Genomic DNA, 16535 nt, shown 5'->3' on the forward strand with positions numbered 1-16535 from the left:
AGGAAATGCCAACTTTACTGGATCAGCCTCATGGTGTTAAAGATTTATGAAGAGAAACCAGCTATGCATGCGGACTAAAACAAAAATATCACAAAAGATGCCAGCTGAATTGAAGAAAAAATTATTGAATTTCATTATGTAAATTCTTTATATTATTCAGTGATAAAGTTTAAAAAATGTGTACAAAAAAGGGGGTGCGTCTTATAGGCCAGTGCGTCTTTTACTCCAGCAAATACGATATTGTTCTAATTTTCATTGTGAATATACTTGTAAATAATATTTCAGTCAAATAAATGTGTTTTGTAAACTTAAATGAACAATTAAGGTATCGTTGATGTGTTCTCCATATTTAAGAATATTTATTCTGCTTAGAATTTCTAACTGAGATTCCAGTAGGTAATTATTTTAGGAAATCTCTAACTACAACCTATTGACAAGAAAAATGTGAAAGAAAAGAAAAAAAAACAGTAAAACTGAGATTCCAGTAGTTAATTATTTTAGAAAATATGAACATGAAAGGGAAAAAAAATGTGTGTGTGTGTGTGTGTGTTGTACTGTACTGTTTTGTGTATCCCATAAAGTAAAAAAAAAAAAATGTCAGAATTCCATACTCTAACCATCACCTAGAATTCCAAACACAGGAAGTCACACATACCCACAACAAAAACGAGTTTCCACTTCAACTCTATGATGTCAGCTTGGACAGAAACCTATAAGGAACTATAATTGAGTGCATTTTCCGTTTATTTACTGCAGTTCGTTCTTTCACCCAACAAAACGTGTTGTGTGTTGTGTTGTGTTGTGAATATATGATTATAATTCAACTATTTTGGAATATCTATTTGCATTTAAGAGCCTATGTAGCTCAGTGGATGTGGCGTTTGCCAACCACGGCGCTTGGCCGCACGAAGGAAGACTTGGTTTCGAGTCTAGTCGACGACTAGAGGAAATTTTTCTAAGCCTTTTTTCGACTGGTTCCCGAGTTAGTCGATCTCTGGCACGGGCAAGCAAGTTTTCCTCCCGGAAACTCGGGTTTTTCGTCCTGTAAACATAAGAAAATCGACCGTAGAACCCACATTATTTCAGACATTAAATATATTGTGTTAGGGTTAGGGAACACGAGATGGAGGCACATTTGAGCCGTCTCTCTTCACTAAGTACCACTTAATTAGTGGTACTTAGTGAAGAGAGACTAGTGAAGTACTGGTACCAATCAGAGATAGATGGCCCAAGGCGATTGAACTGCCCACTCAGTCTCCAAAAGTTAGATAGGGCTAAATGGCCTCGCCTACTCCCTGTATACGGGAATAAAAAGGCGTTAGCTGATTTTTTTTATTTTATTTTATTTGCATTTAGAAGTTCGTTAGTTCCAAGATGAGCCATTCTGGAGAGAAAGTAACTTAATGTTTCTTTTGTGTAGCTTAAACATAGCAATGGTCATTTGAATAAAAATTCCAATAGCCAAAAACTTTGTAATAAAGATGACATTTAATTAGAAAAAGGTAATGAATTTTAAGATCTTAAAATTTTAGACAAATCAAAATATTCGAATGAGTTATGCATATTGGAAAGAAACGTAATCAAAGATTTTATGCTTATATCAATGCTCAAAAATATATGTATTGGTTTAAAAAATTAAAAATCTAATCCTTAATTTTACTACAGTAAATGTACAATGTACAACATTCAATATTCATACAATAAGAAGATTAAGGAACAAAAAATGGGGTGTATATTTCGCTTTATTTAATTTCTGTATGTTAGACTCAGAAAATTCAATATTGTAAATAATATTTCAGTCAAATAAAATGTGCAAAATTAAATCAACAAACTGGTGTCGTTGATGGGTTATGAAAATTTAAGTAAAACCACATATATTTTTTTGAAATCACAGACATGAAAGAAGAAAAAACAACAGTAAAACTGCGATTCCAATAGTTAATTATTTTAGAAAATGTGAACATGAAAGAAAAAAAAATGTGTGTGTGTGTGCATGTTTGAGGGGAACACCAGTGATTAATTATTTTAGAAAATGTGAATATGAAAGAAAAAAGTGTGCGTTTGAGGGGGAGGGATACCAATAATAGCATGAAATTAATGTCACTTCTGCAACTACTGGAAAACATCCACAACAGTGGGAAATCATTCCCTTTGAACTACAGCATTGAACAAATAATATTTCAGTCAAATAAAATGTGCAAACTTAAATGAACAACTTATGGTGTCGTTGATGTGTTATGCAAATTTAAGTAAGCCCACATATATTTTTTAATTAGCAAGTTATGTCACTTATCTACATCTCATAAAAACATACACCCATGACACTGACGTTGCTTTCCCAATTCACATTACCACTATTTGGTTTAAAATGTCCGACCAATCATGCCATGAATCCTTAACCACTACCATAACTTCATTTTCCACTTCAATTCAATGACATCACTTATTTACACTAAAAAACTTACGTCACTTCTCTACATCTGATAACAATACACAACCATGACACTGAACTCACTTCCCCCATTTACCCTGCCCCTATTTGGTTTAAATTGTCCGACCAATCACGACACGAATCCTTATCCTATCTTGATCTGGTTTGGAGTTTCCGACCAATGGCGTCATGTTGCCTGCCTCACATCACTCATCATTTACTCTACCCCCTATTGGGTTCAGAGTGTCCAATCAGTGACGTCTTAAGTATGGAATGTTTGGAATTTCACGGGGGAACAGCCGGCAGTGACGTCACGTTTCCGATGTCATTTTCCCCACCATTTAACCTACCACTATTCGGTTCAGAGTGCCCGGTACACTATTAGTGTATGATTGGATGCAAAGTTGTAGGCCTATCTGTTCGGCAATTTGTTGACAATTTATGCCATTCAAGTTCAACAGTCAGTAATATCATACTGAGATGGTAGCCTAGGCAGTCAACTGCAAGTGCTGCCCACAATGGAAAACTCACAGAACGTGATCATAGGATACTACGAAGAATAATACATTAAATTCTCCAGTCCCAGCTGATCTCTTGATTCAGATTTTCGGACATCGATCAGATCCCAAATCTACACAAAACTATTCAGAACCGAGGCTCACAATATCGTCGTTGTAGGACTGCAATATGCAAGCCCCACGTTACTGAAATGAACATGAGCGTCGTCTATCGTGGTGTAAGGAGAGTGGGAAACTTAGAAAGTTTCCCACGCTCCTTAAAAAGGAAACTTAGAAAGCTGTGTTATGCAGCGATGAATCACGTAACACCCTCTACCGAGCAGATGGACAGGTGTGGCTGTGGCTGATGCCTGGTGAAAGTCTGTTACCAGGGTGCATAACCCAACAATGAAATTCGGAGGCAGCGGTGTGAGGGTATGGTCTTGTTTTTCCTCGTTTGGCCTTGGTCCTCTGTTTTTGGTGGCACAAACATTAAACTCGGAGAGATATCTGAATATACTGGATAATGCAATGCAATGCTTCTTACGCTGTGGCATTTCTATGGACGGCCTTTATCTGTTTCATCAAGACAATAAACATTGTCTTAATTATTTAAATTAAGGGGATATTAAATCCCAGATTGTTTCAAACCGAATAAGAAAGTTAGTGGACATGGACCACACTAAACTGGCCTCCAGAGATCCCTGAATTCAACCATATGGAACAACTGTGGGATGAACTAGGGCTTCCGGTGAGATCAAGGGACTTCCGTTTCACAACGGTCCAGTACCTCATTATCTCTCTAGGGGAAGAATGGCCTAAAATTCCTGTTGATCGCTATGGCAGCCATGTGCATAGCATGACCTGGAGGATTGCTGCAGTCATCGCAGCGAAAGGTGGTCGTACATCTTATTACGGTGGGCACCATGCCTGTTTGTTACTCATGCTATGGTGTTCGTTGACTTATTTCCAAGCGAAGTACTTATGCACTAATTTTGCTGTAACTCTTTTTTTTTGTGTGTGTGTGTGTGTGTGTGTGTGTGTGTGTGTGTGCGCGCACCAATTGTTTGAATCATATCTGCTCAGCCTAGAAATGTTACACATCATTCGTATAATATACGATTTTTTAAATAATATATTTGTAATATTTGAGTTCAATGTTGCAAAATGTAAGGTTTCAAAATTTCGAAAACAAAAACGGGATGCAGAATTTTTGCTTGGTGAGGATATATTATCAGAGGTGGAGGAAATAAGATCTGGGGTGATAGTGGATAAGGATCTGAAATTTTGGGGACACATAGTCAAAATTGTAAAGACAACACAAAGGCTTCTGGGAATGACAGAGGACACTGACTTGTAGAAGTTGGGAGATTCTTGTTTGATTAGGCCACACATGGACTATTGGGCCAGCCCAGATTTGGTCACCTGGTTTTCAGAAGGATGAAGAGATGTTGGAAAGGGTCCAAAGGCGACTGACTAAGGTAGTTTCTGACCTCTGGAATGTTCAGTATGAGGAAAGATTGAGAAGATGTAATTTGCAGAGTCTGGTGGAGAGAAGGAAGAGGGAAGATATGATAGCGACCTACAAGTTGGTAAGGGGTTGTTATCAGTTTTGAAGTCCTACAGAGAATAGTGGGAGATCAGTGGAGAACCAGAGGTCATCCCTGGAAACTATATAAAGAGGATGTGAGTAGGGAGTGAGAGGCAGGTTTTTTCGTGCAGAGTTGTGAATGATTGGAATACGTTGCCTGAGAGTGTGGTGTCTGCAAGGAGTTTGAGAAGATGTAATTTGCAGAGTCTGGTGGAGAGAAGGAAGAGGGAAGATATGATAGCGACCTACAAGTTGGTAAGGGGTTGTTATCAGTTTTGAAGTCCTACAGAGAATAGTGGGAGATCAGTGGAGAACCAGAGGTCATCCCTGGAAACTATATAAAGAGGATGTGAGTAGGGAGTGAGAGGCAGGTTTTTTCGTGCAGAGTTGTGAATGATTGGGATACGTTGCCTGAGAGTGTGGTGTCTGCAAGGAGTTTGAGTGTGTTCAAGGCAGGGTATTATGAGCTATGTGTGTGATAAAAGGACCTCCTAGGCAAGTCTTTGACTCCATGATGTCTTGTAATTAAAAGAAAATTTTTTATTATGTATGATACATACATAACTTGCATTTGAATACATATGATACATACATTTGATTACAAATGATACATACATAACATGCATTTGAATACATATGATACATACTTGATTACATATTTTCTTTTAAAAAATTCAATCCTTTTTTTATTATTACATTTATTATTACATGTTGTGATTACATATTTACAACAGGTTTAATTCCATTTTTTTTGGAACAATGAAATTCGTATTTCATTTTTCTTTCTTTTCTTTTTTCTCCTGTATAATATAATAATAATAATAATACAGCATTTATTAATTTAACAATGAGTTATATATTTACAATTTCGATTTTTTAAGTATATTTAAGCACTGTAACTATAGGACTTAAATGTGATATATGGTTTTGATTTCCCCCCCTTTTTTATTGATCTTGGGTGAGATGTATTTTCTCAGCTTTCATCCTCAAAGCTTCTTTGTTAAGCTTGTCTGAGGATGACACCATTTAGTTATTATTTATTGGTTTGTTTGCTGTGTTGGGAAGAAGACTGATGTTTAATAGGTTTGATTTCCACTGCAGCTGTTGATTGAGAAATTCGCGCACTCACACTCACACAGAGACACATGATAACTTGTAATGTCTTGATGCATCGCTGAACTGGAAACCTGAACGAATATATTGTGGTTCATTAAGTTTGTACGGTATTAAGGGTGTGTGTTTCTTGTTTTCTTGTTCATAATATGTCCTTAGAGCTCTTTTCAGGCTATTTTAGTTTGTAAGATTTCTGTATTCAAAAGGTAATTTGTTTATCATGTCTGCGATGTAGAAGTTTTGTGTGGCCTTTCTGTAGTGATTATTGTATTTATATGTGATATAATTAGTTGTCTGAGGTCTTGCTATACGGTATGAATTCTTGACCTGTAGATGGCATCGAAATAATGTTTTAGTAAAGCTGCATAGTGACATTAGTATTTTGCTGTCAGTATTTTGTGTTCTGACATTGCAGTGTATCTAAAGTCGATATCGTGTTCCCAAAAGATCAGTTTTATAATTTTGTACTGTAACGACATTAATCTATTTAGTTTGTAGGCTGCAGAGAAAGCATACGTTGTTTAGCATATCTTAGTATATTTTGGTATAGTGATTTGTATATTACTGTTTTTAGGCGTGTGGGAATTATGTCTTTTAACCTGTAGAGTTTGCCAGTTATTGTTCGGAGTTTGTTGTGTAGATGGTTTATGTGGCAATACCAGTTCATATCTGCATCGAAGTAAAATCCAAAATCCAAGGTATCACTCAGGTTGAAACAATAGTTTCAACCTGAGTGATTGTAGTGGTGTTTCTGTTCTGTGTGTTTTTTATGTTGGAGAGTGGATGTTGGATGGTTATATATTTATTATTAACTGGCCGAGTCAGTGGATTTCTGAATATCATTAATTTTTGCCTTATCTGAGTTTAGCTTTATGGCGATTTTGGTGCGCCAGTCTATGAGCAGATTTATGTCATGTTGCATATTTGTTTGGGCTATGTTTGCGTTATTATGTATGGATATTACAGCTATATCGTCTGCATATTGGAAGATCTTACCTTTGAGAGGTAGCTGATTAATATCGTGCGTATGTATAAATGTTGAATAGATTTGGGGCGAGTACAGTTCCCTGTGGCACTCCACAGGTTACTGATAGTTCTCTACTTCGGTTTGACTCGGTACGTGTGATATGCTTTCTATTTTGAAGGTAGTTTGTAAACCACCTGTGCAGAGGCCCATTTATTCCAACATGCCTCAGCTTTTCTAATAAGGTTTGATGTGTGAGTGTATCAAATGCTTTAGTTAATCAATAAAGACTACCATGGCAATTTTGTTTTTGTCTAAGGCGCTATTAATTTCGTCTGTAAAGTCTTCCAAGAGAGATGTTGTTCCCTTATTTTTCTGAAAAGCGTATTGTGTTTTGGGGATAATATGAAAGTTCTCTGTATATGCTGTGAGTTTCTTTAGTGCGAACTGCTCCATAATTTGATTGATAATTGGTAATACTGCTTTGGGTCTGCTCTTGCTGATTACATTTCTTTTTCCATGTTTGTATATGGGTATGATTATAGTGGTCTTTAGCATACTTGGTATTTTTCCTGTTTTAAATATTTTATTTAGTAATTTTGTAGGATAGCGCCAAAGGTAGTTACATGTTGCTTGATATCCTTAGGTCTTATACCAGCAATTCCTGGGCCTGTGTTTGGTTTGATTTGATGCATTACAGAGAGAACTTCTGCTTCTTTTATGGTTGTGAACCATAATGGCTGTTTAGATTGTGGTCCAGGTGGAGGAACACGTTTTGTGATTGTGGGAGTATTTCTGTGCTGTTCTTGGATGGAGTTTGCAAAGTATTGTTTGATGTCATTTGCTAGTTGTTGGATGGTTTTGTGTGTTTAATGAAGCTGTGTTTTATGGTTTCAGAGGCGGTGGTGTTGGGAGCACAATCTAGCATCTCATTGATCAGATTCCAGGTTTGTTTCATGTTTTATGCAGAGGTTATTTGTCTCTGTAGTAGTTTCTTTTTGCATTTCTTATTTGTGTTGTAAGGCGATTCGTTGTTATCTCATATTCAGTTTTTAAAGCTGTGTTATTTGGATATCGCTTTAATTCCATAGAGCATCCTTTCTGTATATTTCTAGGATTTAGGTTTTGTGTTATCCATGGATTTTGGGTTGTTTTTGTACGAATTCTGACTTTCTTTTCAGTGTCTGATATATTACCTCCAGGGTGAGTTTAATGTTGTTGTATAACATATCTGCTGAATCTGATGCCATGTGTTCCCAGTCGTTTTTTCTTATTTCGTGGTTGACTATTTCTTCGTTTCTTATTGTTTTTTGTTGCTTTTCATCTGTGGGGCATTGCATGGATTTTGTCTTAGTGTGCAGGTTTAGAGCCCTGGAGTAATGATCTGCTACTTTGCCCTTTATGACTGATGCAGTGTAACTGTTTGGTGGTACTCGGATATTTATATGACCTAGGCAGGAAGCAGTGATAGTATTTCCGAATATTTCTTCTCTACTACATGATCTTTTTGTTGGTATTAGGTTATACATGGATAGTGTGTTTAGGTATTGCACAGTGTTTCTGGTTTTCTTTTGCAATATTTATGTTTATGTCCCCGATTATTATTATGTATTCGGTTGAGGATATTTCTTGGGGTGAAAGGCAGCAATTGAGTTCGTGCAAGAATTTTATCATGTTTAAGTTTGGTGGCCTGTAAATAGTATTTAGTATTGTGGGATGTTGTCTATTGGTGGTATTTGTGATTTCGATGGAAAGGGTTTCAGCATGATGAAACTGACAGACAGTTTCTTTGGCTATTAATTTATGTTCGATAATTATTAATATTCCACCCCATCTTTTTGTTTGGCGGCATGATCTATGTTGTTGGAAGCCTGGAATTTGGAAAGCAGTCACGTCATTAGTTATGGATACTTCTGTTAGGACCAATATATCAATAACACCAGTCTAATTCCTCAGATATTCCTCAGACAGGCCTGTAATAATAACCAATGTTTTCGGATGCTTCCGATGTTAATATTATTATTATTATTACGGGCAACTCCAGGGAGTCCTTAGACTCATCGAGGGAGGCCCTAAACATCATGTCCACACAACTATACGACATTCTCACAGTATCTATCATACCTTGCCTTCAACTCACTCACTGTCATAGCACCCACAACAGACTCTGGCAGCTTATTCCACTTATTTACCACTTTAAAAGTAAAGAATCCAACTCTAACACCCTTGCTAACCCCACTCTTCCCCAGCTTCCATAGATGTCGCCTAGTTCTCTCACCACCAGTCCTGTTCTCAAAAATATCCTCTGAATTAATCCTACAGAAACCCTTTAGCAATTTGAATGTGTTAATCATATCTCCACTTTTCCGCCTGTCAACTAATTTCTGCAACCCACAAATCTTCAACCTGTTCTCATATGGTTCATTCCATAGACCTGCTATCACCGCGGTCACTCACCTCTCCACCTCCTCCCCATCAAGAAGAAATCTAGGTGACCAAACGGTAGTCGAGATGAGGACTTATCAAGGCTCAGTACAGAGGTACAATAACTTGCTTGTCTCTGCTCGTCAAAGTATTTTTCAACAACCAAGTGACTCGATGAGCTGATTTAGCCACTTTTGCAATGTGCCCCCTGAACTTCATCTCCCTATCCACCGACACTCCCAAGTCCCTGGCCTCATCAATCTCTTGGAGTACAGTTCCACCAATGTGGTATACTGCTGTAAATCGTTTCACCCCAAAATGCATAACCTTACATTTTGTCACATTAAATTGACATCCATTCTCCTTAGCCAAGAACTCCAATCTATCCAATTCGTCCTGCAAGATTTTGACATCTTCTGCATTTACTATTGCCCTACCCAACTTTGTATCATCAGCGAACAAATGAACTGTTCCTTTTAGATCCTTCCCTTTATCGTTAATGAACAAATTAAACAGTAGTGGTCCAAGAACAGAACCCTGCAGCACACCACTAGTCACAGGCCGTCTTTTGGACTCTACTCCTGAATAAACTACTCTTTTATATCTCTCCATCAACCAACCACCTATCGATCTCACCAACCCTGTATCCATTCCCATATGTTGCAGTTTACGGATTAGAATTCCATGTGGTATCCTGTCAAATGCCTTAGCCAGAGCCAGTAGAATCAGTGTAAACCAATTTCCCTTATCCAGTTCAGCTGTCACCTTGTTATAAAACTTGAGCAAGTTACTGAGGCATGATCTACCCTTCACAAAGCCATGCTGTCCCCCATACAGTACCTCATTTTCATCAATCCATTCCTGTATTTTTCCGTTCACTACTTTCTCCAAGACCTTGACAATGACTCCTGATATGCTGATCGGTCGGTAATTTGCAACAGTAGTCTTGGATCCTCCTTTATGCAGCGGAACTATTTTCCCCTGTTTCCACACCTTCGGGACTAAACCAGACCCGAGATTCAGATTAAACAACATGGTCAAGGGCACTGATAATTCTTTACTGCATCATGTAAAACCAGTGCCAGTATACCATCCAATCCCACATATGTATTCACAGTAAGGTTCTGTAATAGACTATTCACCTCCACTTCATTCCTCACAATTCCCGTATAAAGTAATGGTTCCTTAACTTTTTCAATTTCACCACTTGGATGATACACACTTGCAAAGTGCTTGCTCAGTAATTCCACTATATCGACTGATTCAGTGACCTCCTTACCCTCGGCATTCCTTAAAATCATTCTGCCGTGTACAGTTTTTTTTTTTTTTGCTTGCAGCATATTGAAGGAACTGCTTGGGATTCTCTTTATCTGTTTAGCTAGTTTCCTTTCATAATCCACTTTTGCTTTTTTTACCGCACTAGTTACCCATCTGGCCTGCGCTTTATACTGTTCGTGTGCCTGCAATCACCTTTCTCCTTACATTTTCTCCACAGTTGTTTATTTTTTTGCAGCTCAAGCTTAATGGTGCTATTCATCCATTTAACTCCTACTTGTTTTACTATTCTGATCCAAGGTATACAGTCAGCCATAACCTCCTGTAAATGCTCCTTGCCCACTTCCGACATCCATCCCTTGCAGTTTTACATGCCATGGCACTGACCCAAGCAATCTCCTAAGCTTGTCATACTTGCCAGCATGGTCATTCCACATATATCCTGTCTTAATCGAAAATTCGACACCTTTAGCCACCTCCCAGTATGATCACTCTCACCAATAGGTGGCAACATGGTCATATTCACTACAGTCAAATTCTCAGATGCTATTACCAGGTCAAGCACTCTCTGACCCCTAGTATTTTAAATTACATGCTGTCACAGATAGTTATCCCTTAATAATTGAATAAAATCCATTTCCTTCCTCATGTGTCCTCTCCTCCTTCCAATCAATGTTACCATAGTTATAATCCACCATAATAATTACCCTCCTTCCATCCATTTCTTCTATTTGCTTATGCATACTATCTCCACCATCTTTTCCATCACCTGGTCTATAGCAGCACCCAATTGTATATTTTGTTCTGCCAGTCTCAATGTCACACCAAATAGCCTCAAATGAGTTCTTTTCACTATCCTGCAATACAACTTCCATTCTCCTTGGCTGCAGTTCATCAGCTATCATCAATAACACTCCTCCCCCATTTTATTCTCTCTGTCCCTCCTGAACTCACTATAACCTACACATTGTATCCCGCTAACTATATCATCTTCCGTTAGCCATGTTTCACTAATGCCAATAACCTGTTGCCAGGAAGAGCCAATCAAGACCAAAAATTCTTCTTTCTTGTTCCTAATACTCCACATACATGAAATGCAGAGGCACCTTTGTCACACCCCTATCTTGATGCGTTATTCTAACTATCCCATTCTGATTTCTTGTCCTTAGTACTGGCTCAGGTACATTCTTACACTCAACTGTCTCACTGATGTCCGCATATCCACCCCCCCCTCCCTCCTTGGTAGTTCTAGTATGCCTGGTTCTGCACATCCATTTTCACTTCATTCAGCAATACTTTTTACTTTTTCCAGTCTCCGCACACTAAATCCATTAAAATGCAGGCCATCCATCTTGTATAAATCCTTTCGTCCATCAAACTCATTCCACACCACACCATCTGCATAACTTGCACATAAAGTCATTTGCGATTATGGCCCTCCTTCTAAACTCCTCTCTGTCGTTCCGCGGTAACAGACCCACCATCCTAACTCTGTCTCTTTTCTTTCGCTACCTTTAACAATACTTTCAAGTCCTCTCTCATAAAAAATTTATCTCCTTTCAATTCATTCGTGCCCGCCACAATTATCAATTCTTTCACCCTCTGTTTTTGCACTCTAATACTCTCACTTACATCCTTAAATTTCGCACCCGATAAGTATGATTTAGTTAAACTGCCAGCAATCACTCCTCTTAATATCGAGTCACCATACAACACTCTTTCCTTCATATCTGAAACTCTCCCACACTTATGCTTATTTTCCCTTTCAAACACTTGTGTATTTCCATTAGCCGAGGCCCTCTGGAAAGAGTTTTGCAGGTGCTCCAACTGCCGCTGCGCACTTTGTATCACTCCGCGCAACCTAGCGATCTCACTCCCTACAAATAATTCCTCATTTTTTTTCGTCATTTAAACCATTTTCCCTCTCTGTATAGTTGCTTTCACTCTCTCTTTGATCACCGCTCTCATTGCCATCTTGTACTACATCGCAATTCCCTATCAAACCACTATTTTCACTCCCATTCTGGCTTTCTTAAACCATAGCTATCTCACGACCTGACACACTTCAATTCCTCACTTTGCGTAAACTTTCTGCACATTCTCCCACCACTATCACTTTCCATCCAAACTCCAGCCTCCTTCGGGAAAGCATACATCTCACACACACATCACATTGGACAAACTACCTCACATTACAGTTTTTGAACAAAGGCGTTGTATTTTTGGATGCCATTATCTTACTTCGCATTGGTGCCATGTGCTATTCTATGAAATGTATTGTTTAAGTCCTGTATTTACAAGATGTAGAGTCCTCTCGCTTGTACTGTATGTTGTTTCCATGCATCAAGCGAGTCGGAAGTACAATTTCTGATGTATTCTGGTGTAATTACATCTATCTGATGGTTCCATTAATTTTTATTGTGTTGAGGTCTTCTTTTTGAACTAATTTGGAGTCTTTTGTTTCACTTTGGCAGCCTATCTATGTGTTCAGAGCTTTTTAATTTTATCGACTTTGAAGTTTGTGACTTCTCAAGAATATCTTGACGTCTTTGATCCACAAAAATTGATAATTTTTTTTCTGTTTTTGCTTTTCTTGCTTGGTACAACAGATTCTGATTGAATAGTGTTAAATACCCAGATAGAAAGATTGGTGTATTTTCTTGTGATGTGCTTAAATCCTTGGCAACTGGTTTTTTTTCAATCTGCTGGCTTTTATGAGATTGTCTCTTGTGGACTTCCTTGTCAGACGAACTATGACTGGTATATAATAATAATAATAATTAAAAAAATCAGCTAACGCCTTTTTATTTCCCTATATAGGGAGTAGGCAAGGCCGTTTAGCCCTATCTAACTTTTGGACCTGAGTGGGCGGTTCCATCTCCACTGGTACCCAGTCAGAGATAGCTGGCCCTAGGCTATCACTGATTAAGCGGCACGCAGTGAAGAGAGACGGCTCATGGGCCCGAACACAATATATTCAATGTCTGAAATAATGTGGGTTCTGCGGTCGATTTTCTTGAGTTTACGGGACGAAAAACCGGAGTTTCTGGGTGAAAAAAACCCGCTTGCCCGTGACAGAGATCGACTAACTCTGGAACTGGTTTCTAAACCGGAAGAAGGTTTAGAAAAATTTCTTCTATGCCGACTAGATTCGAAATTAAGGAGTCTTCCTTTGTGCGGTCAAGCGCCGTGGTGTGCACACGCCACATCCACTGAGCTACGCAGGCTATACAATAATAATATTAATATATAATAATAATAACATCGATGTCATTTATATCAGTGTCCCTTCTTTTTTTTTTTAGTACGAACGGCCTCTGTAGTTAAAACCGAATCTGACCTTAATGAGTAGTGATAGCAGAGATGTTTGGTTCTATCTACGAGAACTATTAATTGAAATCTCCCTTCCACTTAAGGCTGCCGTTGAACCAATTTGATATATCTTTATTGCTCTTTCTCCCACACTTAGGTTTCTTTGCGTATATCCTGTCTTTAATTTGATATGCGTTCTTTCATAGAATAGTTATTGTTTCTTCAGAATAGAGCAGCTTTACCAATTCTAATTTTCATCAGGAAGTTCATCAGAACCAGTTTTATAACATTAAAATAATATAATGCATATTACCTTACATGTTTAGAATTTTACTTTTCTTTTCTTTCCTATTTTCTTTTTGTTTTTGAAGATTTTGAATATTTTTTTTTGTTTTACTAAATATATGGCCTAATTTATTCAACTGTCTTTTTAAAATTAAATAAAATGATTTTATTTCTGTCATTTAGACAAGGATTACTCATGTAGTCGATGCGGTGCTGTAATGGCACAGTCGAAGCATTTGTTAATGTTGTTTAAGATACTACTTAGTGCGTTGTTTTATATAGTATCTTCATTTTAAAAAATTGTTCCGTTTCTAAATCCACAAGAATTTGAACAGTACTACACATTATCTGTGCAAGCAAACTATTTTTAATTTTTATTATTACTGATTGTATTTCCATTTTAAAGTGGTTTGAATTTCTTGTATAGTGTACTGTTTAAGTGCTTGACTCGAGGAGAGGCTGCAGACAATTGTCATTTTATTAGAAACTGCCTGTTTACAGTATATATGCAGGGTTTGTTATTTATTATTTGTTGTAAGTAATACTAGGAGCCTAATTTATCATTCACAGTGTTTCCGAAATGGATTCTTCACCAACACTAGAGACTGTATGCCAAGCCATTCATGCATTATATAACAATCCAGACACCTCAGGAAAAGAAGCCTCTGTATGGTTAGGGGAATTACAGCGATCGGTAAGACAGTTTATAAATTACTTTAAAAAAGTTAGCGTTATGATGCTGATGTTTAAAAAATGTTTCGATTTTTTTCCAAGTGCTCATTGTTTTGTAATATTTAAGATGATTCACTATATAGCTGCCGGTTGCTATGAAATGTATACACATATGCAATTCATATTTTACTAAAATACTATATATAGTGGATAAAGATTTTTTATTAGAATTTGTTCTGTAGTATTCAAATATATTTTCATTTCTCAAGCTTTGTAACATGGTATTTGTTTTTCCAAGCCTTCTTTTATCATATTTCTGATTTTTCCACCATACAGGCTTTTCCTTTCTCTTTCTTTCTCCCCACTCCCCCCAATACTTGTACGATATTTTAGATGGAACTGTTTTTGTTTTATCTATCCACTTCAGAAGTTGAAAGATGCACATCTAGCTACATCATGTAACTACTAGAAATGGGTAGTAGAGAAGAATGCTTATTAACAGTGAACTACTTTGCACATGATATGCTTCAGAATAAATTGAACTATCAGTACTAATGAATCTATTTCCTGCATGTGTGTCACACCATTCAGTCATGATTATGAAATGTCACACATATTCAGGTCTCACATAGAAGTGACAACACAATTTTGGCCATGTAAATCGTTTCTCCTCCTAAACAATGCACAGACCTTAAGATCATCTGCTCCTCATTCTTTCTCCTCATTCGCCTCTAAGTAGAGTTATGATGTAGTCCCCAAAATAGCAAATCCAAATGTATGCCAGTCATAATTGATAAGTGAACTACTTGATAAGGGGGAAAAAAATACTTAGATCAATTTTTTTCTTCCTTAATTGTCTTATTAAAATGAAAAAAAAAAAAAGAAGAAAAACGGCCATGCTTAACCTCTCCTCACCATTGAAAATACTGAGATCTCCACACGAGATCACATTTCTTCTTGGACTGACTTACACCTTTAGCCTCTCCTCATATTAGCATGTTACATTATTAGCTCTCTGCATCCAAAAACACCAGTGGTTGTGATCCTCATAACATTACTTCTGTTACACTAAAAATTTCAAATCTGCTTTATCTTAGAATATTGTTTTTACATTTGTGGTAATGCATTAAAAAAAAAAATACAGCACCAAAAATGCTTGATGCCAGAAGAGAGTAATTTAGTTAACAGGTTTATCTCTCTCTCACTCACTCACTTACTTCCCTCTTACTTTCTTACACAAAAAATATTACTTCTGCTTATTGGTACTTTTGTGGTCACTGTTTCACTGAATTGGCTCCTGTCATTCTTCCACTTTCCCTTAGGTCTGCAGGAGCAAACTGCAAGCTAATATTTGCTTATAGTATAGCTCTAAAGAGGTTGAACTAAATTCCTGTCTGCCTGTTTTATTCCATCTACCTCTGTGCTGATTTGAAATGGTCTCTACATAGTTTTTCCCATAGACTGCAACTTCAGTTATTCAAAAACGCCAACAGGTTTCTTTTCTTTCTTCTTCACCACCCATCCACACACAGCACTGATGTATTGTAGGTTTGTAAGCTTTCATTTGTTAGGTTGATATATATTATTCTTATTATTCAGGCCTCCATGGAGTCAAATACGCATGCACAGTGTATAGCTGTGCATGCGTATACACTGAATATGTGCAAGAATATTTATTTAAACAATTTGCATGTATCTGTCAGATCAGCCGTGACCTCCGCAGGGTTAATAACTTATATGCTTCTTTCATATCTGCTCTCTTATGCCTGTCAACTAGTTGAAGGACCTACAGACCCTTCAACCCTATCCTCTCCATTTCTTCACCACCAAGGAATCCAGGTTATGAGATCTGTGCACACTCGTCTAGATGTGGCCTTATTAATGCCTTATATAACTTTCCTATCCCTGCTTGTCAGTGTGTTGTTCAATGACCATGTAATTTGATGTGCTGATTTGGCCATCTTTGCAGTA

At 37.4% G+C, this 16535-nt stretch overlaps 1 protein-coding gene across 1 annotated transcript in view; it reads left to right on the plus strand.

Annotated features, from left to right (window-relative positions):
• Nucleotides 1–14027: 14027 nt before the first annotated feature.
• Nucleotides 14028–16535, plus strand: part of Tnpo-SR (transportin 3) — a 605621-nt gene continuing 603113 nt past the window's right edge. Inside the window, exon 1 of the mRNA XM_090405918.1 lies at nt 14028–14586. Coding sequence (XP_090262044.1) covers nt 14473–14586 — 114 coding nt within the window. The 5' untranslated portion in view covers nt 14028–14472. The remainder of the gene's footprint in view (nt 14587–16535) is intronic.

This window comes from Typopeltis vanoorti, chromosome 16 (genome assembly GCF_054136105.1).
Source record: "Typopeltis vanoorti isolate ZY-2024b chromosome 16, IOZ_Tvanoo_1.0, whole genome shotgun sequence".
In the NCBI taxonomy this organism is placed as follows: Eukaryota; Metazoa; Arthropoda; class Arachnida; order Uropygi; family Thelyphonidae; genus Typopeltis; species Typopeltis vanoorti.